The sequence below is a fragment of the Acanthochromis polyacanthus genome, chromosome 3 (genome assembly GCF_021347895.1).
Source record: "Acanthochromis polyacanthus isolate Apoly-LR-REF ecotype Palm Island chromosome 3, KAUST_Apoly_ChrSc, whole genome shotgun sequence".
NCBI lineage: Eukaryota > Metazoa > Chordata > Actinopteri > Pomacentridae > Acanthochromis > Acanthochromis polyacanthus.
In genome coordinates this window covers 5149156-5172840 of record NC_067115.1, presented here as the reverse complement: position 1 = coordinate 5172840, position 23685 = coordinate 5149156, and the positions used below count along the sequence as shown (strand labels likewise).

General features: G+C 42.0%; 1 protein-coding gene across 1 annotated transcript; it reads right to left on the bottom strand.

Annotated features, from left to right (window-relative positions):
• Positions 1-696: 696 nt before the first annotated feature.
• Positions 697-22588, bottom strand: LOC110966378 (cAMP-specific 3',5'-cyclic phosphodiesterase 4C-like). The gene is made up of 17 exons (XM_022215713.2): positions 22333-22588; positions 20611-21353; positions 19516-19650; positions 18326-18453; positions 18035-18217; positions 17912-17951; positions 17597-17667; positions 16782-16944; positions 15138-15231; positions 14882-15039; positions 13098-13196; positions 12822-12986; positions 10594-10693; positions 10358-10512; positions 8653-8775; positions 8392-8574; positions 697-2834 (listed from the first exon to the last, which is right to left on the bottom strand). Exons 2-17 carry the CDS (start codon positions 20650-20652, stop codon positions 1950-1952), a joined length of 2724 nt encoding a protein of 907 aa, XP_022071405.2. The 5' UTR covers positions 20653-21353; positions 22333-22588; the 3' UTR covers positions 697-1949.
• Positions 22589-23685: the final 1097 nt, after the last annotated feature.

The window sequence follows — 23685 nt, the reverse complement described above, 5'->3', positions numbered from 1 at the left end:
CCAAAATGTGGAAAAAAACGTCATAGTTTAGTTTGTCCATCCATCCATTCTCCATCCACCGCTTTATCCTCATTAGGGTCGTGGGGGGGCTGGAGTCTATCCCAGCTGACTCGGGCAAAGGCAGGGGACACCCTGGACAGGTCACCAGTCTGTCACAGGGTTACATATATAGACAAACAATCATACTCACATTCACACCTACGGGCAATTTAGAGTATCCAATTAAGCATATTTTTGGACTGTGGGAGGAAGCTGGAGTGCCTGGAGAAAACCAACACAAACTCCATGCAGAAAGATCCCAGGCCCAGGCCGGGATTTGAACCAGGGATCTTCTTGCTGCAAGGCAATAGTGCTAACCACTACGTCACTGTGCAGCCCACTGTGAGGATTTGTCTTTCTCAATAAGATAATTTGGTACCAACAACTGAATAAACCAGAATTTCCTTGAAATCATGTTAGGCTGAACCGCTGAGTAACAAATAAATAGATGGAAGTTCGTTTTTGCCTTATATTTACAATGATATATTTAAATTAATAAGCAAACATAAGTCAGTTTTCATTGCTCTATTCATTGTTTTTGTCAGTAAAATGTAGGAAAATGGGAAAAAAAGTTACTACAATTTTCAAAATTGCTGCAGCTCATTGTTTTGACTTTTGTTCGCCGAAGTACTTCTGCATTAAAAAGAAGCCAATCCATCGGTTTCATTGATCGTATTTATTATATGACATCAGCAGATTAAAATACATGTTTATTATGTACATATATGTAACAGGGGTGTTAGATAAAGTGCCAAATACGTTTGTTTTTTTTGTTTTTTTTTACAAAACTAAACAAAACAAAAAAAAGAAATTTGTGGAAGACCATCACACCCGCTGGCCTGGTCCCAGAGTTTCATTGCTTCGTGACGAGTAGCCACCGATGCCTGGAGGCTGAATTGCTCAGTGCTGGTCGTGGGACAGTTTGGCACGATTCAGGTGAACCTGTCGCAATGGGATGGATACTGGGTGTTGTTTTTTTTTTTCTAAAACATGAACTGACATCAACACATAGAACAGATCAGCCTTTTTGAGCTGCACTGCAAAATGTTTCCACTTTGAGAAAACAGTCCCGATAGTATTCAGAAACGGTTTCAGAAATCCAGCATTGTTGCTTCAAGGTTAGTATGTGAGGAGGTGTAACTGTTCCCAGACCAGAGCCCAAAGGTGCACTCCAGTTCGCAGGTGGAAAGTTTTTGTAGTAAATATGAGACGGCAGACTACACTTTTCAGACTTTTTTTGCATTTTTTGTCTCTTTTCTGACAAACAGAGGAAGTGGACATTCCTTTAGCGGTTGTTCTTAGGTGATGGTCGCTGTGTGTGCGATGTTATCTTCCTCAGCAACAGGACAGACGGTGACCGAGAGACGATGGGTGGAAGTCTATACGAACAGCAGAACAGGCACGCACTTATTTGCATGTACGTATTTCAGTTCCGTTTTTTTTTTTTTTTTAAGTTTTCCAGGAGCTACAAAAGGTCGATAAAACAGGTTCCCTCCCGTTTATTACTATTATCGTCATTATTATTATTAATATGCCCCAGTGTATCCCCGATGGCAGTGATGGATGTACAGACACCAGGTGAAGAAGACTCGAGTCAGTCTGTCACTACCTGCTGACGAGCTCGCTGCAACAATCTGGCTGTTCGGGAAGGAGAGGATTTGTGTGTCCGGTGCTGCATTGTTGGTCTTAAACGTTTCTTTTTAAGACGGCTGAAATTGAGCATGAACTGGCCTTCAGCTGAGAGGGTCACATGATAAAGTGGTCAGAGCACATTATCTGGAAAGAAGAGCTTCTGCAGCTGTTTATCATCTCCTACAGCCACACTGCTGCCTGCCGCAGCCTCTCCGGGCCTCTTTATCCCTCCTTAACCTTTCCTCGCTGACCCTGTTAATTTGTGATTTTACAGCAGACTAACTCTCCTCTTCCTCTTTGTCTTCTTCCTCCTCTGCGTCTTCTAAATCTGCTGTCTCCTCTTCCTCTTCCACATTCTCCTCTGCTTCTCGTTCCTCCTCAGCTTTATCGTCTGTTTCTCCCTCCTCTTCTTCTACTTTCTCCTCTGTATCGCCCTCCTCTGTTTCTGCCTCATTCTCCTCTGTCGCTCCCTCCTCTTCTGCTTCCTCTTCATCTTCTTTCTCTCCATTTATTTCCCCTTCTACTTCGTCTACATTTTCCTGTCCATCTGCCTCTTCATTTTCTTCACCCCCTTCGCCTTCTCCTTCATCCCTTTCCCCTTCCTCGTCACCGTCTTCCTCCTCCTGCTCTTCTTCTCCTTCCTGATGTTGCTCGTCCTCCTCTTTTGCTTCCTCATCATTCGCTTCTTCTTCTACTTGCTCCTCCTGATGCTGCTCTTCTTCCTGCACCTCCTCTGCTTCTTCTCCCTCCTCTTCTTCGTCCTGGACTCCGTTGTGTTCGCTGTTGTGATTCTCCTCGTCGTCTTTCTCGGTTCCCACGTGGTTCTGCTCCTCTCCGTTCGTTTCCGGCTGGCCGTCCTGCGTTCCGTCTGTGTTTCCGTCGTCGCAGATGGCTCTCTGGCTGCTCCTCGCGTTCCTGCTGCTGCTGCTCCTCAGGTGTATGTGGTTGTGGTTGTTGTGCTCCAGGTCCTCCAGGGTGAGTTCGAATTGGAAGCGGTCGTGCTGGAGGTGTCTGTCTGGAGGAGGTGAGGGGGACTGGGGCATGGTGTTCAGGTACCACTCCCTGTTCTCCTCCAGCGTGTCCAGCAGCTCCTGGGCGTCGGGGTGCACCAGGTCGGCCCACGTCTCCCACAGCGGGTGGACGATGTAATCGATGAAACCCACCTGGAAAGTAAGGAATCGTCAAAACACTTTGGATGCACCTGAAGTCACATTAATACATCGTGTTAAAAGTTTAATATTTTGAAAGAAATGTTTCAAAAAGTGCGTGGACCTTTTCTGGAATACTTCCACAACCTTCAGACTAGCTAGAGATTGAATGCCTTACTCACACTTTGTTCCTTGTTTTTACGTCCTTGTTTTTGATGCCCCCTTTTGGTCAATGTGTGGGTTCATAATTTACACATATATTTCTTTCTTTATTTCAGTTTATTTTATTTATTGACTATCATTATTATTATTTATTTATTTTTTACCTTCTTAGATTGGAACCCGACATCCAGCTGTTGCCTGTATCTCTCCAGGAATTAAAGGGGCACCGAGGAAGATTTTTATGCTCGTAACAAAGTCTCATATTAATGTGGATGAATCTTCGTTATTTACACTTATTAATGCCCCCATTTTCGATTCATGAATCATTTTGGTTTTGTAAATATTTGTATTTTATTAATTTTTTGTCGACTCGTCTAGAATTTCCTGTGAGAGACGGAGCGATTTACAGCAAATACGGTGCGCATGCGCTGACGGAGCGTAGCAGAGCGGAGCTAGTTGTTTTTAGCAGTAGCAGAACGGAGAGTTCGTTGAGAAGACGGCACACATGGAGCGCAAAAGGAAGCGAACGGAACAAAGTCTGCAAGCAAAAAGTTGTCAGATCGACAACGAAGCAAAAGAAAAGTTCATCTTGGACAGGCATTTCAGAGGTGGAGAGAATTCCGGGAGCAAAAAGGAAGCAAAACAGATGCCGAGCTGGCTGTGCTTCTCCTAGACAGGTCCGTAACTGTAGCTCTTTGTAAGTTTGATACAATTCTTTTGTCTTTTGTGTGTGTTGCTTGCGATGTGTGGTTAGTAGACTATGGGATTAGTTTGACTGTGACTGGTTTAGTTGACTAACTTTGTGGCAAAAACACTGTGTGGGTATTGGCTAATGTAACGTTAGCTCGGAGCTCGGAGCAGCTTTGACAACTCGGTTTTACAACATTAGACCACGGAGTCATTTACACACGTTATTGTTCAACAATGATTTCAACTCCACCGGCTTTCCTGAGGCTCGCTCGCTCGTTTACGATGGTTTGCGACAGTGCGCGCCGAGGCTCACGGGAAATGTAGGCAACGCTACATTTCCGCTAAAATCTTCCTCAGTGCCCCTTTAAGTACAACTGATTTACTTGTTCTGTTGATTATTTTATGTAAAAGTCTGTCTTGGAAATGATGGGTGGGTTAGATAAGGTTTTCTGTTCTGTGTTGTGTTTTTATTCTCTCCCTACTGTGCACGGACAGGATTATCTTTCTTGTCTTGTGCTGACAAACTTCCTGTCACTACTTTATATCTGTATTTGTGAAAAAATTCAATAAAAATATCTTTGAGAAAAAAAAGTCTCATATTTTGAACAGCTGAACTTTGGTAGATGACTCTTATGTAAGAATAAATGGAGATCTATCAGGTGGTTAGCTTAGCTCTGTATTACAGGTGGAAATATTAAAAAACAGACCACCTGTCTTAGTCTGGAAGCAATAAAATCTACACACGTGGACAAAATTGTTGGTACCCCTCAGTTAAAGAAGGAAAAACCCACAATTCTCACTGAAATCACTTGAAACTCACAAAAGTAACAATGAATAAAAATTTATTGAAAATTAAATAATCAAAAACAGCCATTACTTTTGAATTGTTGATTAACATAATTATTTAAAAAAACAAACTAATGAAACAGGCCTGGACAAAAATGATGGTACCTCTATAAAAGATTGAAAACTATTTGACCAGAGTGACATGATTAACTCAGGTGTGTCATTTAATTGACATCACAGGTGTTTCCAAACTCATAATCAGTCAGTCTGCCTATTTAAAGGGAGACAAGTAGTCACCCTGCTGTTTGGTGAAAAGGTGTGTACCACACTGAACATGGACAACAGAAAGCGAAGGAGAGAATTGTCCCAGGACATCCGAAAAAAAAATGATAGACAAACATCTTAAAGGTAAAGGCTATAAGACCATCTCTAAACAGCTTGAAGTTCCTGTGACAACAGTGGCTCATATTATTCAGAAGTTCAAGACCCACGGGACAGTAGCCAACCTCCCTGGATGTGGCCGCAAGAGGAAAATTGATGACAAATTGAAGAGACGGATCGTTGGAATTGTATCCAAAGAGCCCAGAGCAACCTCCAAAGAAATTAAAGGTGAACTCCAAGGCCAAGGTACATCAGTGTCAGATCGCACCATTCGTCGTTGTTTGAGCCAAAGTGGACTTCATGGGAGACGACCAAGGAGGACACCACTGCTGAAAAAAAACTCATAAAAAAGCGAGACTGGAATTTGCAAAAATGCATGTTGACAAGCCACAACGCTTCTGGGAGAATGTCCTTTGGACAGATGAGACCAAACTGGAGCTTTTTGGTAAGGCACATCAACTCTATGTTCATAGACTCAAAAACCAAGCATACGAAGAAAAGAACACTGTCCCTACGGTGAAACATGGAGGAGGCTCAGTAATGTTTTGGGGCTGCTTTGCTGCATCTGGCACAGGGTGTCTTGAAAGTGTGCAAGGTACGATGAAATCTGAAGACTATCAAGGCATTCTGGAGAGAAATGTGCTGCCTAGTGTCAGAAAGCTTGGTCTCAGTCGCAGGTCATGGGTCTTCCAACAGGACAACGATCCAAAACACACAGCCAAAAACACCCAAGAATGGCTGAGAGAAAAGCGTTGGACTATTCTAAAGTGGCCTTCTATGAGCCCAGATCTGAATCCCATTGAACATATGTGGAAGGAGCTGAAACATGCCATTTGGAGAAGACACCCATCAAACCTGAGACAACTGGAGCTGTTTGCTCATGAGGAGTGGGCCAAAATACCTGTTGACAGCTGCAGAATGCTCATTGACAAATACAGAAATCGTTTAATTGCGGTGATTGCCTCAAAAGGTTGTGCAACAAAATATTAAGTTATGGGTACCATCATTTTTGTCCAGCCCTATTTCATTAGTTTGTTTTTTTAAATAATTATGTTAATCAACAATTCAAAAGTAATGGCTGATTTTGATTATTTAATTTTCAATAAATTTTTATTTATTGTTACTTTTGTGAGTTTCAAGTGATTTCAGTGAGAATTGTGGGTTTTTCCTTCTTTAACTGAGGGGTACCAACAATTTTGTCCACGTGTGTACCTACCAGCACCTCTAAAGGTTACCTAAAAACAAATGATCTCTCAGTCATTTAATCTGCATCAATATTTTGTGTAAAAACGTGAACATGATATCAGTCCTCTAATCTAAAATTACAGCAAATAAAGGCGTGTCTGTAAAAAAGTAACAATTTCTTTACAATCCAACAGGCTGGATATCCAAAAGAAAAACAAAAAACACCAAGAAAACCACTTTCCAACCACAGATGCTGCGATCACAACATTGACATGGAAAAATCATACTACTGCATCATGAAAACTAAAAAAAAAGGCACATGTCTGTAGCTGTGGCCAGCTGGATGCAGGAATAACTTCCTCACACAAGGATCCAAAATAAAATCACAGGGGATTTACTGATTGACAAGGTTCACCACAAATTATTCAGGATTCATTATCCTACCAGTTTAAGGACAGCTGTAAAAAAAAATGCCAACAGAGTGAAGAACAAAATAAGCAGAAACACAGATTTTTAGCCGTGTTAGTGTTGTCGCTACAGGTTATTTAGCTGGTAAACAATAAAACATCTAAACAACTATTAGCAGGTTTGTCATGAAATGCAGTCACGGTCCCCAGAGGATAAATCCTACTGACTATTATAATCATTTGAATTTTCTTCCCTCCTGTTGTTTAAAGAGATGAATCTGTAGGGAGGATTGGCATAAAATTTGGTTAAAAACTGTCATGTCTGTCACATTCCCATATGTCCCTGCTGGACTTTGTGTTCAGCGCTAATTAGCACAAAGCTAAAGATCACCAGATCACTGTTAAAGCTCGTGTCCGGAGTTTCCGTTTGTTTTCAATTAATGTATCATTGTTTAACAAAGCTTAAATGTGTTAGTCTAGTTCGATACTATAATATAATGTTAGTATGACGCGATATGAAAATTTATTCCTGAGCTCCGCCTTCCTCTCATAGACCCCCATGTTATTCCAAAAAGCGCCGGTTGCTGCCGACCAATCAAGTTCGAGCTTCAGCTTTGTCATGCTGTCAATCAACGGTTACGCGCACAGCAAGCAAGCCCACGCAGAGGTGGGCGAGCTACGCACTACGCAACCGCGCGCACATTTGTTTTGCTTGTGGAGGAGAGAGCATCAGGGATCAGCAACTTCCAGAAAAGTTACCAATCCCACGGCTTGTCAGGCCAAGAGACTGCAGGACGTTTTTTGGCTCGGGGTGCTCGCGTCGCTCCCCGACCACGGCCTCCATAGCCCGCCTGACGGCTTCGTTTAGATGCCCGACCTCTGGAGGAAGATGTTGGGGCGTCTAGGACATACTCTTCGTCAGAGGAGTCATGCAATTCTGAACTCTAGATAGAAATAAATAAACAATGTAACACATATACACGCGTAAATGCACTAAGTTTGATAAACAACGTCATCGAGAGGGATACACGAGTGTAATCACATATTGAAACTTTACTCGTTCGTCCTAGCAGATTCATGTTATTTTGGTATTAGGACGAGTTAGACTCAATACAGCATTCTAACGTAATTCCTTTATTATTTACTAAATGTACTAAATGTAGAAGAGGGGAAAACAGCAAAACAGGCAAGATGCTGCAGCACTCCGGGCAGTCCTGTCATGTACTGCGCGTGTGCACAAATAAAGGGGTGAAATCAGAGGGAGGGACCAACAGTGTTTTGGGAGACGTTGCGATTCAAACTCCGGACACGAGCTTTAAAGTAAAGCCTAACAGAGCTGCTAGCTTTGCTGCAGACTTTGAATCTTGTTAAAATAGCGAACATAGAGAGGAGGTTTTCCTTGAATATAAAAAATTATAATCAGTCTTATACTTCTCAAGTTCTGCATACGCTTTTATAACATGTTGCACATTTGTCCTTGATATTAATTAAAATAAACTTATATTTTACAGGTGTGCCTACAATAATTAATGATGCATATAAATAATTAAACATTAACAGTTATCTACAGTTGGAAATATCCCTTAAATGTGTGTTTCTCTGGCTTTGTGAGGATATACTGCATATATTCATATTGTTCCTGTTTACCGATGCACGTCTTCCTGTGCGGTGTCATTTCATCATTGTGAAATTCGCTACTTCCCCCACATCACACAGCTTTTGTGTAGCACTGGTGAATAACACACCAGCAAGGGCCTGAAAAATGATCATTAACACTTGTGACAGTCTCACCAGAAACCAAAGGTTTGCAGCTTGAAAACGTTCTATTTTCAGGGCTGCTGGATCATAACTGCACCCTGCTTCCATTGTTTTGCTTTTAAAGTTGCCTGATCACGGCTCGTGGTCTAATTTGTTTTGTAATATTGAATTGAGAACGACTCGTTGGTTCAGAAGGTCATTACCTGACTCTTCTCTACAGATGCAGTGTGTTTGTCGCACATGGCGCTGATCTCCATCCCTCTCTCTCGCTCTTTGTCACCCTGTCGGAAGAACTCCTCCATGATCCTCTCCGTCCACTGTCTGTATAGTGGTAACGGTTTGGTGGGGTTGCTCAGGTCTGCACAGTGCACCATGTTCCTCAGTACCTACACAGCACACGAGAACACGGCACAGTGATGTCACGTTGCATTGATTCTCTGTCTGTGATGCAGATGACTGTTTACCTGTATTCTTTCTGTGTAGTGATCCAGCAGCAACACGCCGGAACTTGTGACCTTCTTGGTCTCCACCATCGTCTTCAGATCAGCCAGCAGAGTCATGTGTTTGGACATGTCTGTGGCCAACACCTGCACACAAAGACGGACAGATCAAACTAGGAAAGGATTCAAACTATTCAAACTCTTGTTTTTCTTATTCTGTTTCCTTAAACTTCTGCTCCCAGATCTGGATCCAAAGGTAGAGTTTCTCTTGGCTCAGATTGGGCCAATTGGGTGGTAACTACACATGACAATAAACATGAATGGTCTTCACTCAGTAAAGGCAATGAGTTTGTATTACATCCTTTGACAGAAATCTATGCATTTTCATGTTATTTCGGACCATTTTAAACATTAAAAAATATGTTTTATGTTTGAGTAAATGAAATCTAAATTGACAAAACTGGTGCAAAAAGTAACATTTTAGTTCTCAGTTCTGACCATGTGGGTGCTAGTGATTTTTTTTAGTGCTGTCTGCTTGGCGCCAAAAGTTCCTCTGTGCAGGAAAAAACTCTGGTTGGGAATCAAAGCCACTTCTGCTGTTGTGTCATTATAAGTCGCTCTGAAAATGAACAAGCTAGGGATTAAAAAAAAAAGGCTGTAAATTAGGCTGAATGAGTACTTAAGGAAACACATCTTTACTTTAAAACTGCCACTCAAGTTTTGGAGGAAATCCAGTTCTTAAAAACTGACTGAGATAATCAATAGGAAGGCAGATCAGTATGTTGTTGTAGAGACTCACAGTGAAGAAGGAATTATTGACTGCAATGTTTCCAAAATACCTAAAAGATTTTAGATTGTATTTTTTCCTTCAAATTTTAATTTAACTAACTTCCTTTTCAACACTGTCCTGTCCTGTACAGCGAGGTACAATCTGACACACGAAACACATGATACAATATATTTCATAAGATCAGAATTAAATACAATTAACTTGCATAGTTTCAATGTTTTCAATAAGCATTAACAGCAAAAATACAAAAGATCACACAAAGGATCGTATCCTGAACCAAGGCGCAAACTACAAGGGAACCAGGAGGAATTTATCGACTGACCTTCCCTAAAAACATGAACCGTGGAATTCTAAGGGATCCAAAAAATACTGAGATTATGCAACTTTTCGAAGAATATTTAAGAATTTCATGTGTAAAATTAGGATATTATTGATGAATGAGTCATGCATGAGGATGAGTAAACACTGATTCAATGTAAAATAAGATTCTTGCGTGAATAAACTAAATCATTCTAAAAACTTCACTCACTTTACCTCAAAGACAAAAAAAGCAAAAAAAAAAAAAAAAGCAAAAAAAAGCAGCTACTTTACACATTTCTTTGTATTCATATCAATAGGAATAATGATAAATAAAAGCTAAATGAAGTGTTTTAAAATGTGGATTCTGTTGTTTTTGATCATGGAAAAGTGACAAAAGTCAACTGCCCTGAAGCCATTGTGTCCTAAAAACAACCTACAATAGGACCTTTGAGACGCCATCAGAACCATCTAAAACCTCCAAAAGCAACTAAATGCAACTGATAAGAATGTAGTTAATAATAAATAATTTAAATTTGTTTGGCATTCACTGGAAGAAGAGCCAGTTAAGATAACTGAGCTTGGTCTGTTTGTTTACAGTGAAGTTTGTTTTGTGGAAGCTGCAGTGGAGGAGGTCCTGACCATGTCGATGACGAGCTTGCGAAGGCTCTGGCGCTGCCGCTTGGTGAGGTTCTGGAAGATGTCACAGTTTTCCTGGTGTAGAAGCTTGAAGCCCACAGCGAGGTGGTGGTTCTCCAACACTGACTCATCGTTATACATGAGAGCCAGCTCGGAGTCTGGACACAGAGGAGGGGGTGTGAACACAGCTTGTGCAAATATCAAGGCATGTGTTTCCAAATGTTTGTGTGTGCACTCACTGGTGTTGATGAGGAACTGGTTGGAGACTCCGGGGTGGTCCACGTCGTGGATAGCTGCAGCGAAGAGAGCGGCGAGGATCTCCAGGTCAGTGAAGACGGCCTGAGAGACCGAGAGGGGCAGGAAAAGATAAAAAACAAGTCAGCGGGCTTCAAAAATAGTTTAAATTTCTGATAAAATCCGATCTTAAAAATAGGATTTGCGGTATAAATTCTCTGTAGTTTGACATTGTTGTTACTTTAAGACTTCACTGCATAATCAGGAACTCATTCCCCTTTTCTCCCCATTTTTCCTTTCCTTTTTTATTACTAAAAGGGTTTCTGTTCTGTTCTCGTCAGGATAGTTATGTGGTCTGTCTTTCTTTCAGTGAGCAAGTTTTGCATCCACTGTGACATTACACCCATCTGCTCACTGGTTTGGATAAAATCTGTGAAAATAATGAGTCTCAAATAGCACTTAATACGAAGTGATAATGGCGTGCACAGTCTGGCCGACACACAAGCCTGAACTAAAATTTAAATGTTTCTGAATGTTTTTATTTAAATTGCACAAAATAACACTTAAGATGCTGCTGCTGCTTTAAAGGTGGAGATGTCAGTGACCCTGTTTCCACTTGGCTTTGAAAGATATTTCAGTGATCTGAACAACTGAGTCACAACGCCGTTGACACTCTGTGTTTTTGACGCTTCTCCAAGGTGTCCAGGTGACCACTTGTGTTCACATTTTGTTGCTGTCTGCATCACACAGTTATTACTGGTAAGCAATGGATCTGTTTCCAACGGGTTAACAAAGAATACAAAAACATTTCAGGGTCTAATACACATACACAGACTATTCCAGCTGTTAATATGCAGGATGACACACACTGTCCTGCACTGATAACATGTTATTCTGTTAAGTCTTTGCAGGGACATGTCAGGGACACGTCAGGACACATGCTCTTTTGTGCAAGATTTTTAAAATTTAAACGTAACTTTGAAGAGAATGTGTTAAAAAGCTAAGAAAATGATTTAATTAAAGCCGGTAAGTGTTCAGATCTTTTTCTGACTTTTAGTTCATCCATCAAATCATCAAATGTTTGTTACAGATTAATTTCTTTTAATCAACTGATACATTTATTGACAATCAAATTTCAGCTCACCATGTACTAGTCATGTAGCCTAGCCGCGCTAGACCCATGTTCTGAAGGCACAAGGGTCTAGGACCGCTCGACAGGGAGGGAGGTGGGCTAAAAGGTTGTCTATCAAATCACTCTGCAGCAATTGGGTAGGTATACAACCAATCAGCGCAACGAATAGGCTGACGTAGTTCCGAGAGCGCCGGCGGATTGTGGCTAAGTCCCATTAGCTTCCCAACCAGCGGAGCCAACTGGTATATTAAGGATTTGCCATATCCCGTCGGCATAAGTCCAAATACGTCTTTCTTCTCAATGAAACACTTCAGTGCCGTCCTTTGTTTATCTTTCAAGTTGAATTTTAGCTTCAAATCTTTAAGGCCTGTGGCCAAAACCGAGTCGAAAGATAACTGTTTATTGTGCGCTGGTTGTTTCTGTCAGAATCGTCGCGCCTCTGTCGTCACTTAGTTACGCCCGCCTTCTGACTCTACACTTCATGGTGATTCGTCCGGCCAGTTTTAGGAGAATCCAGCCTCGAGCCTTATGGAGAGTAACTAGACCCACCCTGGCAGAGAATTAAATTCGTTGCCGTGGATTGTCTTGCGCGGCTAGGCTACTAGTCATGTACTGGTGTGGACAAAAAAAATGTAACATAAATGTCAGAACATTCTTGATCATCAAACTGTAATTAAACTGTATTTATGAGGCATTAAAACATTCCTAATGAGCTTTAAGAACTACTGCTGCCAGATACACTCATGTATATTTTTGTGTTGACAAATGAATAAAACGTCTATTATTTTATCATGTGGCATCATACCAGCACAGACATTAACATCATTATCTTGGTTACTTGCTTCTTTTTAACAGTATGGAATTTGAACAACTATTTAATAAAGTTGGAGATGTGATGTAGCTGTGAAATAAAAACAATGGCTGAGACCTCAAAAGATTAAATCATGTCAGTTTTCAGTACCAAATTCCAAAGGTTTTACATCAGGCTTAGATTTCAGAACCCAAATGCTCAACTTGAGAAGATGATGACTGCCTTTTGTTGAATTTTAGTTTTTACTGTGCCTCCTTACCAGAAGCACTAGATAGTGTATGCTGACTTACATCAAGAGCAGGTGTGGACAGGAGGACATGTGTGGACTGGGTGACATCAGCAGCATGGAGGCTGTTGTGGTACGCTACGTTTCCATGGTAATGGTCCTCCAGGGTCATCACATAAGTGACAAAGGTGTCAACTGGGATACGAAATGTCTTCAGCAGCTCTCGCTCCTGAGGACGGAGGAGAGACCGTCACAAATGGGAGTACTTCACGTACACGAGCAGAGACACAACAAACACTTCAGGTGAGAGCGACGCTTCACACTCAGCCTCTGTTTTTACCTGGAAGATGGCGTACATGACGCAGCTGAGAGGTCTGTTGTTGGAGAGCTCTGCTACTCTGAATATGTTAAAACTCCACTTGTCCAGATCCTCCAGCTCCTGTTTTAAAACCACGCAAACAGAAAAACATCACGTGAACCGTTCAGTCAGAAGTCAAGCAATATTTTAAAAATCCCAACAATCCTAAAATGCTTCATTAAAAGCTAATGCAGGTCTTAGTAAACTGTCTGGATATAATTTGTAGAGTAAAAAGCATATATGGTTCTGTCAGGTGCTCACAGGGAGTCCAGACAAAATGTGGTTATGTAGCAGGGTTTATCACAGGGCTACACAATAAAACACGGTTATTGACTTCATCAGTATTGTACATCTCTTACGGAACTTTTATTACAAATAAATTGTCCAGATCACACGTAAAGCCAAAGCTAATAATCATTAACCTTAAAATTAGAAAATCAGTCAATCAATCAGCTCCCAGTCTATTGCAGATGTCCAAAATCTTTACCTGATTAATTAGGAGAAACTTTAAAAGAGACACATGCTGCTTTGACACGGCATTATCAGGGTACACGGCTGATTTATTTTCATTTATATCTCAAGTGCTTGCTCTCAAGGAATCCAAAGGAATGTTTGGATTTTTTGGGTTTGGCTACCCAAAAGTTTTGTTAAATCTCATATTTTTTAACTGTTGTGAGTGAACAGCTCTTAAAACTGACAGCCTGCTACCTGTAACAACATGTAAACAGACAAAAACTAGCGACTGGTTGCTGAACACAGTGGAGCATTTTGCAGCTAGAAAGTCAAGATATTTCCCTCAGGATGTTCTGGGAAACAGCAGAGCTAAAAACAGAGGGAGAACAGAGATATGACAGCAAATTAATGCAGGTCTTACTCTTTTAAAAGCTAAACAGGCAAATACCAGTTAGCACAACTTCATAAGGTGAACATATTTCAGTGTTTACAGCTTGTAGCACGGCTTCCAAATGTGGTAAAAGGAATCAGCTGTTGCAGGTTTAAAATCACATCGTCTAGCCTGAGCGTCAGCAAGCTTCCAGTACCTCCAGCGTTAGCGCCGGTCAAGGCTTCTGTCACTGAGGTCTGGTGTCTTTTGAACAATGATCACAAAGCAGAAATCCCTTTCATGTTACTCAAAATAACCTTGATTGTTCAGCCTCCAGCAGAGTGTCCACAAACGGATCCAGAACATCTGTAGTGTCTCTGACTGACTGACTGGTCCAGCTCTTCACTACAATGACAAACCATAAACATTTGCACCTACAATACTTTGATTCATGTTCTGCTGCATGAACCAGACATTGTCTCCTTCTTACTGGGAGCTTTTCAAACATTTGGGGCGACAGACAGTTTAGAGTTAAACGTAGAGGCGCCAAGCAGACAAAAGGAATCAGAAAAGATTCCGTGAAATGTCCCCATTGTATGTGAGCAGACGTAAACCTAATAAATATTTGAAAAGTGTTTTAATGCATCACGTCACCAACTGCAGTGTCCTTCTGATGCACCAGGACACACACTCTTGGTTGCTTAAAATATGAAATAAACTAGTAAAAAATTGTGTTTTTGTCAAATGCAGGGCACACACACATTTTTCTGCGCTGCCAGAAAGGACCGACAAACCAAGACGTAAATAAAATAACACTCAAAAAGACTGGCCTGACCAAGTCCTGAAATACATCCTATTTTCAGACATGAAACGTGTCTGACCGAGGATTGGTTTGTTTAACTTATTTTATACGAGTCGGAACAGCCCAAACAGAAAACAGCACCTTGGCAAGCTCATCCTCGTGGTCTGTGTTGACGCCGAAGCGAGGCATTGAGGTGCTGGAGAGGCTGGAGCTGTGAGACAGTTTCCTCACTCCACTGATGTGACTCATAGGCTTGTCTTTCAGAGTAGGAGACGGGATTTCCACCTCGTTTTGCTTGTCTGCAGATTGACGGGCAAACACACACAGATGGATTTATTGTTTTCCTTTTGGGTCATGAATGTGACGTGGACAGAACGCCAATTCTGGTCCAACTCACCCATGAAGGTGCTGGAGATGTACTCAGACACCTGGTTCCCAGAGCGACTCATCTCTGACAGGTGGGACAGCTCTCTGTTCAGCATCCTCTTGAACTGTGGCAGAATGAGAACACAACACAGTTACAGCATGAGTCAATCCTTCCCTCACTTTCTGTGGGGTGATATTCAAAAGTCGGGAGGACTAAGATTGCAGTAAAATCAGATTTTCGTAGCAACATCTGATATCTTGTTGGTTATTTTTACACTGCCTCTGTAATGAGCATTAGCTACAGTTTGGTTCAGGATTAGGGTTTACAGCAACAGTTAGCCGTAGTGGTAAGTATATTCAAGAAATGGAAAGTCATTCATCAGCCGCTGTTTCTTTTTAAACACCAACTAACCTTTTGAAATGGCAGAAAAGGCATCTTATCTTTAAAGCAACAACAATAAGAAACGCTGAACGCTGCTCTTTTGTGACTTGTTGTCCTGTTGGAAAACTGAACCAAACCAAAGCTAAAACTGTGATATTTCCTAATAACCATTTCATTTTACATCTCCTTTTAAACTGCACCAATGACACCCCGTATGCATTAACCACAATTTGTAAAAACAAGATATTTTCTCTCCTCAGCTCCATAATGAAGTCATTAGTGACTGCAACTTAATGCGACAGCAATTCAGGGACTTTTAAGCTGAACTGTAAGTTGTGTTTACACAGAGCAGAAAGACAAGTGTGGAAACAAATCAAAAACGTGACTAGTAAAATATTTATAGATTGATGACTTTCCTGTTATTCAGTAGTGGCAACACTTCTGGGAACTTGGAGAGACGTTGCACACTTACACGATGATTCCAAGCTGTTGCTGATTTTTATAAAATAATTTTTTGTACAATAAAAAAATTATGACATTCCTGATTTACGGCATTATAACAGTGTAATACTATTATATATACAATGTACGAATTAACAGTGGCACAAAATTTACCATTAAAATGACAGTGACAGTGATATAAAAGAACATGGAAAAACTTAGACGGTCATACATGTGTCAAAAATAGGGATGTTTGATATCGGCTTTTTTGCCAATAACCGATATGTCGATAATGTCCAACTCTCAATTTCCAATTTAGATATCAACCGGTATCAATATATGTGGGCTATTTAACTAATTTTAAATAACATATCTCTTGTCGTGGAAATATCCCATCATGCCTAATTTTGTTGTGATGCCCCATTGGATGCATTCTCAAATGCTTTCCAAATGTAAACATTGTCTGTGTAAAATGAGAAAACTACTTCAGCTTAAGTTGTGGAAAAAATGCCATATTTAAGCCATTTTTAAAAAATTGTTTCAAACAATAGCTCACAATCTCCCTCCTTCCCTCTATGATTCTGGTAAATGCCGGCGAAATCCAGGCATTATTTTATCGGTTTTCATGATAGGCCAAAAAATGATAACGATATTGACCGATATTACATTTTCATGCCAATATCGGTCGATAATATCAGACATCCGTAATCAAAATACATGAAAATACAACCTAGAAACAGAATATGCACTGCAGTTTTTATTTTATATTTAGACTACGTGCCAACAGTGATGTTTTTTTGTGATATCAGCCATCTGATGTGTCGGTTGGTGGAATAATGAAGGCTTTCATACTTTGTTGGAGGCCATTTCGCTGACGGAGCGGTGTGTCTGAATAGTCTCCAGCTGGTCCAAGCACCAGTCCAGCTCCTCCAGCGTGTCCAGGGCGAGCTGCTGGTACTGCTGGTCTGATAGTGTCGCCCTGGGACTGACGCACACCCCACCCAGAGGAGACCTCCTGAAACACAGCAGCTAGTCAGATTACCAAGAAACACCAGGATGGAACTGGTAGGTAACACGTTATTAACAACCTAATTGCCCTTTTGAGCATTGTTGTGATCAACTTGTGTATTTAAACTTCCATTTACCGTATTTCAGTGTTAATCTGGGTGGCAAGAATCTTATTTTTGTGATGAATAAAGTCATATTAAATTACTTTTTTATGTTCAAGGAGAACAATAAAACATGAAGTGTGTCTGTTTTTTTTTTTTTTAAAAAGACTTAATAGTGAATATTTGCTTTTTTCCTCTGCTTTATCCAGTGTGACATGCTACAAAACCCAAAATGAGAAAATAACAACGTGCAGCAGTAGCAGTATAGCAACGAGTCGGCATTATTTGAGTTTGATGGTGCTAAAGATGTCAAGAAGCAGTGCACAAGTACTGTCTACTGACTGCTCCACCAGGCTGAATGAGTAATTGAATTATATAACTTTAGTCACAAAATGTGTGCCTGAGTTTACACAAGCTGCATGCTTCTAATGAGAAGTGGCAGTACTTTAACATCTCATACACTCCAGTACAACACAATTTGTTGTTTGTTTAATTTATTAAGTGAGAACTATGAGTGTGCATGAGTGGGACTTTCGAGAAAAATTAGGTGGTACTGACTTGACTGTTGGCGTGGAGACGTTGGCAAGGATGGTGAAGTTGCTCCGTACTGATCGCAGACTTGCCAGTACCTAAGTCATCACACAAAATCACAGAATAACAGTAAGAAAACAGAAGAACCTCAGACAAATATATATATATATGTTTTAATGAGAGGTGGATGTCTCATGGAGCTTTTCCCAAATTGAATCAAAATAGAAAAGTTTACACTCCTTGTAAGTCTTAAATTCTAAAAAAAAAAAAATGGCAAGGAGACTGTATGAGACAGTATGAAACACATTTTTATGGCAAATGATTCTATAAAGTCAGACTCACTTGAGCAAAAGGTGTGACAATAAAGTCCTCTGCTGTGTGCCTAAGAGAAAAAGGGACAATTGAAGGAGTTGGAAAAGCTAAAACTGAAAACATATTATTAATGTCTCTCTTCCTGATGCTCACCCTTCGCTGGCGAGGGAAGAGTTACGTGAGACCGTCTTGGGCGACATGTCGTAGTCCGAGTCGGAGCGGTACAGAAAGGACTCCCTTCTCTGGCCCTGGGGGAAGGACGTGTGCAAGGTGAGGCTCGGACTTTGGGAGCCCAGAGGGGTGTGGCTCGGGGACACGCCATTTTCTGCTTCGTAACTGCAACGGGATAACGAGAATCAGAGAAGATGGAAAAGAAGACGTGCTATAAAGCTTTCTGCAAGGTGAAATTAAATGTCTGCATAAGACCTTCAGTCGTGTGCAAACCTGTCGGCGTCTGCTTGTGTGATGGAGATGCGAGGTGGGATACGAAGGGGAAGAGTTGTTGGACGCGACACGTTGCTCAGGACCTCTGGTGATCGGGTGCGATCTCGAGGGCGGAGCCAGCAGGGCACCTGGTGAGGTAAAGGATGGGGTTTGCAGAGAGAAGATAATGGACAGCAGTGCGATTTACACGCAACTACTCCAGAAGGTTTTAGAAGAATTGTTACTGTGACTTTAGCATTTGTCTTGTTAGGTCTACTTCTAACAACCTTCTAGTATTGGGACATTAAATCTAAATAATGTATATTTGACGTGTTTGCTAACAATTTTCAAGCTGATTGAACATCTGTTGCCGACACGTTGGCTTATAAAAAAAATCCAGCCCCACATAATAGTCACAGGGCCCTTGCCTTTTTGCCAGCTACTTTTCTGCAGATATATTACAAGAAGCACAACAACACCCTAACATAATAACACGAAGTTGCCATGGTAGCCAACATCTGCCGATTTCCACAATTAGCCAAGTGCAACATAAGCATTTATTTTGACCCATGTTACGTGATAAATGCAAGTACAATATCTACTCTTCTTTTGGTCTCCACGAAATACCACTCTAGTTTCTACATGTGCCACTGGGAACATTTAGAAGTTGCATCGGTACTGAGAAGGTAGTGTACAAGGTGTTAATCAGAGCTTTTTGGCTGAAAACAGATGCCTGCTGTTGCAGATTCAAAAATAAACTACAACCACGAGTGAAGTTTGGTACCTCCTATTATACATAGTTATTTAATTTCTAGCTAATACAAGATTGATAAGTGCAGCTTTAGCCCTAACCCATCATAGTGACCATGCACATAATTTTCTCAGTGTTACATCATTGTTGTGTGATTATATATTTCAAGCACAGAATGATTTGAAAAGTTTGGACTCCATTCAGACAACCATTTTCGGTGTTCAATACAATGAAAGCAGGAGGGCTTTAAAAATGGTCTGATGTAATATAAAATACAAATGATTTGAAGTAATGGGCTGAAGAATGTTCAAGTATAGTCCTCCATGAACAGAGAGCTTTCACTTGGCACAAGCTCTCTAGAAAAGCTTAGATGACAGGTTACATATAAAACACACAGAGAGGAAAAGCTTAATGGCTTCTTCATGCTCCTCAACCTTTAAGCATGCTAGTGTTTGAATACCTGCAGACTAGGCGAGAGTCTTCTGCTCCTCCCTCTGCGTAGCTCAGCCCCCAGCGTGGCGCCGGATGTATAAGATCGGCTGTAGCGAGATGACTCCGCCTTCTCCCCAGCACCTGTTAGATCTGTGTCATTTCCCTGGCAGACAGCAGGGACGGCAGGTGAGGCGAGCAGGGAAATTCAGTAAAAAAGGCACATCTTCAGAGAATAAAAAACAATATATCTGTTGTAAATCTATCAAATGAAAAAATATGGTCCGGTACCAAAAACAAAAGAGCTTGGTGAACACAGGTGTCATTGTGGCACATGCACCAAACCCAGCTGTTTTTGCCACACTCAGATTCTGCCAAAATTTTTGCAGAAACACAGACAATAAATTATTAACGTATATGCGTGTGTGTGTGCATGCGTGTGACTGTGCATGTGTTGGACTACGTGTGTGTGTGTGTGTGGGGGGGTGTGTGTGTGTGTGAATGCGTGTGACTGTGCATGTGTTGGACTACGTGTGTGTGTGTGTGTGTGTGTGTGTGTCTGGGATAGGGCCTCTACAGACCGAGCTCTTAGAGGCTGATCTGCACTGCAGTACCGTAGCAACAAAACACTGGGGGAATGGTAGCAGTTGCTAGGCAACAGTGCCGTGTTGCTTCCATGCTGCGTTTAATGTCGTCCAGACCCAGATGTGGAAAGATGCTCACGCTCACACACACACACACACACAGAGGTACAGAAACGTATGGACCTCTGTTTAGCATTATCAATAAGAGCACCTGAATAATGCATGCCGTTGTGTCCTTCAGGCAAGACGTCACCTTTAAAAGAAAATAACTCATTTACATAGAGCACTCATTTAGCTGGAGCTCATTTACATGGAGGACTGAGACTGAGAGGTTCACGTTGTTTGAGTGCAGGCTAGATGACACAAACTGTCCACTGAGCGTGTGCACGGACCTTCACAGCAAGAACAAAGAGTGCCCGAATGTGTGAAAGTCATGCGGTTTGTATGTCATTGTAAATCTTAAACACACATGGTCCACTCTGATGGTCTGCTCTGCCTGGTAACCACTCTCACAGCCACAAAGTTTACGTTCAAGTCCTCACCTCTTCTCCAGTCACCGACAGCACGCTGCGGCTCTTCTTCATCCTGATTGGCTCGTTCTGGGCCCCAGGGCGGAGCGTTCCGGAACCCAGGCAGCAGAGCAGGTGGAGAGCCAGGACCGGAGAGGTCAGAGGTCACTGCAAGGTCAAACCGGGGTCAGACCGGGTCACAACCGGCCCCCATTGGAGCTGACTCTGCCAGCCAAGCGCCTCGCTCGCACTCCGTACACAGCTCAGAGTTCAGGTGGCTGAAATCAGGCGTCCTGCTGCCGCAAACCAGCACAGGAGCATTTATGTGCCCCGCAGAGGCTTCAGGTCCAGATGGAAGCAGACGATGTTTGCTTTGATCTGTTGTCTTTTCAGAAGCCAAAGGTAGAGGAAAGAAAAATCAAATCGTCCCTCCATGTCGTCCTCCTTTGGCAAGACAAGCCAGTGGGAGCTCCTGGTCAGAGTTCATGATGCTGAAGAAAAGCTTTATCCAAGTTTTCGTAAACACTCATCCAGCTTGCAGCATCAGTCACATGACAGTAACCAGCCGTGATCCGATATGAACCACAGTAAAAAATCCAAATTACAGAGGAATCTGCACCAGGTCTCTCCCGTCTCAGGTCAGTTTTTACAGTCTGATTGGTCATGTGGATCCAAATCCTGTTTAGGAAGACGCGTCGAGTACGACCTCATCTGAGAAGCCTTAATGTCAAAGCTTCTGGTTTGATCTGCCGGAATCCATCCTTGAATCTGCCTCCCTGTGAAAGAAACAGAAATTCCAAGTTAGTAAGACCGGGACTTCAAAAATCGGCAGCTGATTTTGTCTTTGAGTCATCTAACCTCCCTCGTTTTAGAACTCACTGTCCTGCTTTTATGTAATGAATTCATTTGATGCATCAGTAAGTGAGACAATCCTTTTCAGCACCGAAACAATGAAACAATGTGAGTTCTTTCAATAATACAAAGCTCACGCAACAAAAATATTGCAATTCACGAACTGAAACTGGCAAGAAACGGTTGGTCGGCTGACGAATTAGTCACACAGAGGGCACCCCTGACTAAATATTTTGGCTGTGGTGGCCTTGCAGGACCCGTGTCCTCAGTGTGGCTAATTCTGAGAAGACACTGCAACACCAAAACCTCTGTCATGTTATATAATTACTCCGAGCAGTCCGAGCTGACCTAATTCCATCGGATGGGACAGATTCGGCATATCAGAGTGTTTCTGATTGAGCTGCTGCACAGACAGATAGCGGAGGAGACGACTTCTACCAGGGTCACCAAGAACACACCCTCTGAACGGTGGGACTCTCACACCGGAGTCGCACGCGTTCAGATACAAAAACAGGTCTGTGCTGAGAAATCAACAAATGCATGGTGACACAGTGACATATATATATGCACAGACAATGAGAAATCTGGACACACACACACACGCCATGGCAGCAACCAGTACCACCTCCACTACAGATAAGCAGCTTATAAAACCAAGCAGCAATGCATCAATATGCAGCTCAACTACCAGCCTGCTGTTCTGTTACAAAACAACCCAAATATATATTATATATTTATACGGGGGGGGGGAGCGCACACACACATATGCATGCATGAGGACTGTCCTGCCATCATGTCTGTCTGCACACACTGCAAGAGCCGTGGTCAGACAGACACGCGTGGAACAACACACACACACACACACAGTGAGGCTGCAGGATGTAAGAATAAAAACACACTCACCTTGATCGCCCGAAGATCAATGGCAAGACGGGCTGGGCCTCATCTTGCTTTCACTTGCCTCCTTCCCCTCCTGTCTCCCCCGCTTCTCTCCGTCTCTCATAGCGGTGGATCATCACAGAGCGAGAGAGGAAGAGGAAGGGAGAGAGAGAGAGAGAGAGAGAGAGAGAAAAAACACTTGGCGTTTTCATGAATATCCACGGCTTCACCAGCCTCCCTCCCTCCTTCCCTCCCTGTCTCTCCTCCCTCTCCCCTGCCACAGTGGTCTCCCCCAGCCACCCTCCTCCCCCCTCACCACAGCCTCCATGGAGAAGCCCGTCAGCCCTCCTCTCTCCTCCTTCCCTCACAGGTGTCCATTAATCCCATACAACGTCTCCTCTCTCCATCGGTACCCTGTTTTTATTCTTTTTTCATCCTCTCCTCTTATTAGCAGCCACACACCGATGCTCAGCATCCCTGCTCTCCATCCACACCCACCCATGTTTTTATGGAGCACACCACTCTATTTATATAAAAAAATATAATAAATCCCAATAATCCCTATGTTCCTGTTTCTGTTGCTTCTATTATCACCCATCCTGTTTGTGTGTCCTTGTACGGCCATTCAAGGACACGCTGCACATCTACACACTGAAAACATGAATCATGCATTTCATCTGGATTAAAAAAAATCACCAAAAAAAACATGAGCTTGATTACTGAGATCGTTTTTAAGCTGCACTTGATTGACTTTGATCCAAAGAAGCAGCTACCGTTGAATGGTGACTCTATGTTTGGGCTACAACATGTCAGAATGAGCGAAAAATGCCCAACAGAAGGACATATTCACATTGTGTTGTGGATCAACACGGTTTGCCTGGTCGGCCAGGGAAATCTTCACTTTTCTATCAAGTAAAGACAGAAAATCCTCACATTTGAGAAGCTGGAAGCAGAGAATTAACTTCTTTTGTGTGGAAGAGGGCTTAAATCTAAAATCAAAAATCAGAGTAATGACTGCGATGGTAAATCAAATTTCAGTAAAATAGCTCCCAATGATCACAGTAATAATTAGATTCTGACTTTAAAGGCTGTAGATTTCATATGAGCCCTTTTTTTGCATCCAACATTTAGTTTTACGAACTGATTTGTGGTTTTTCTGCATCATTATATTTTGGAACTGCCTGCATTCATGCATCACAAAATTCAGTCACAGTGAGTAAATGTAGCGTTTTTTTAAAATTACAACTTCTTTAATATTTTTATTAGGACATATCCTCTCCATCCCCCCTCTGAAATCTACACCTATGCTTACTTTTAACACAGATAGCTCCTGATGTCGGCATTACAGCTACACAGTGGCACAAACCGACGGACAAC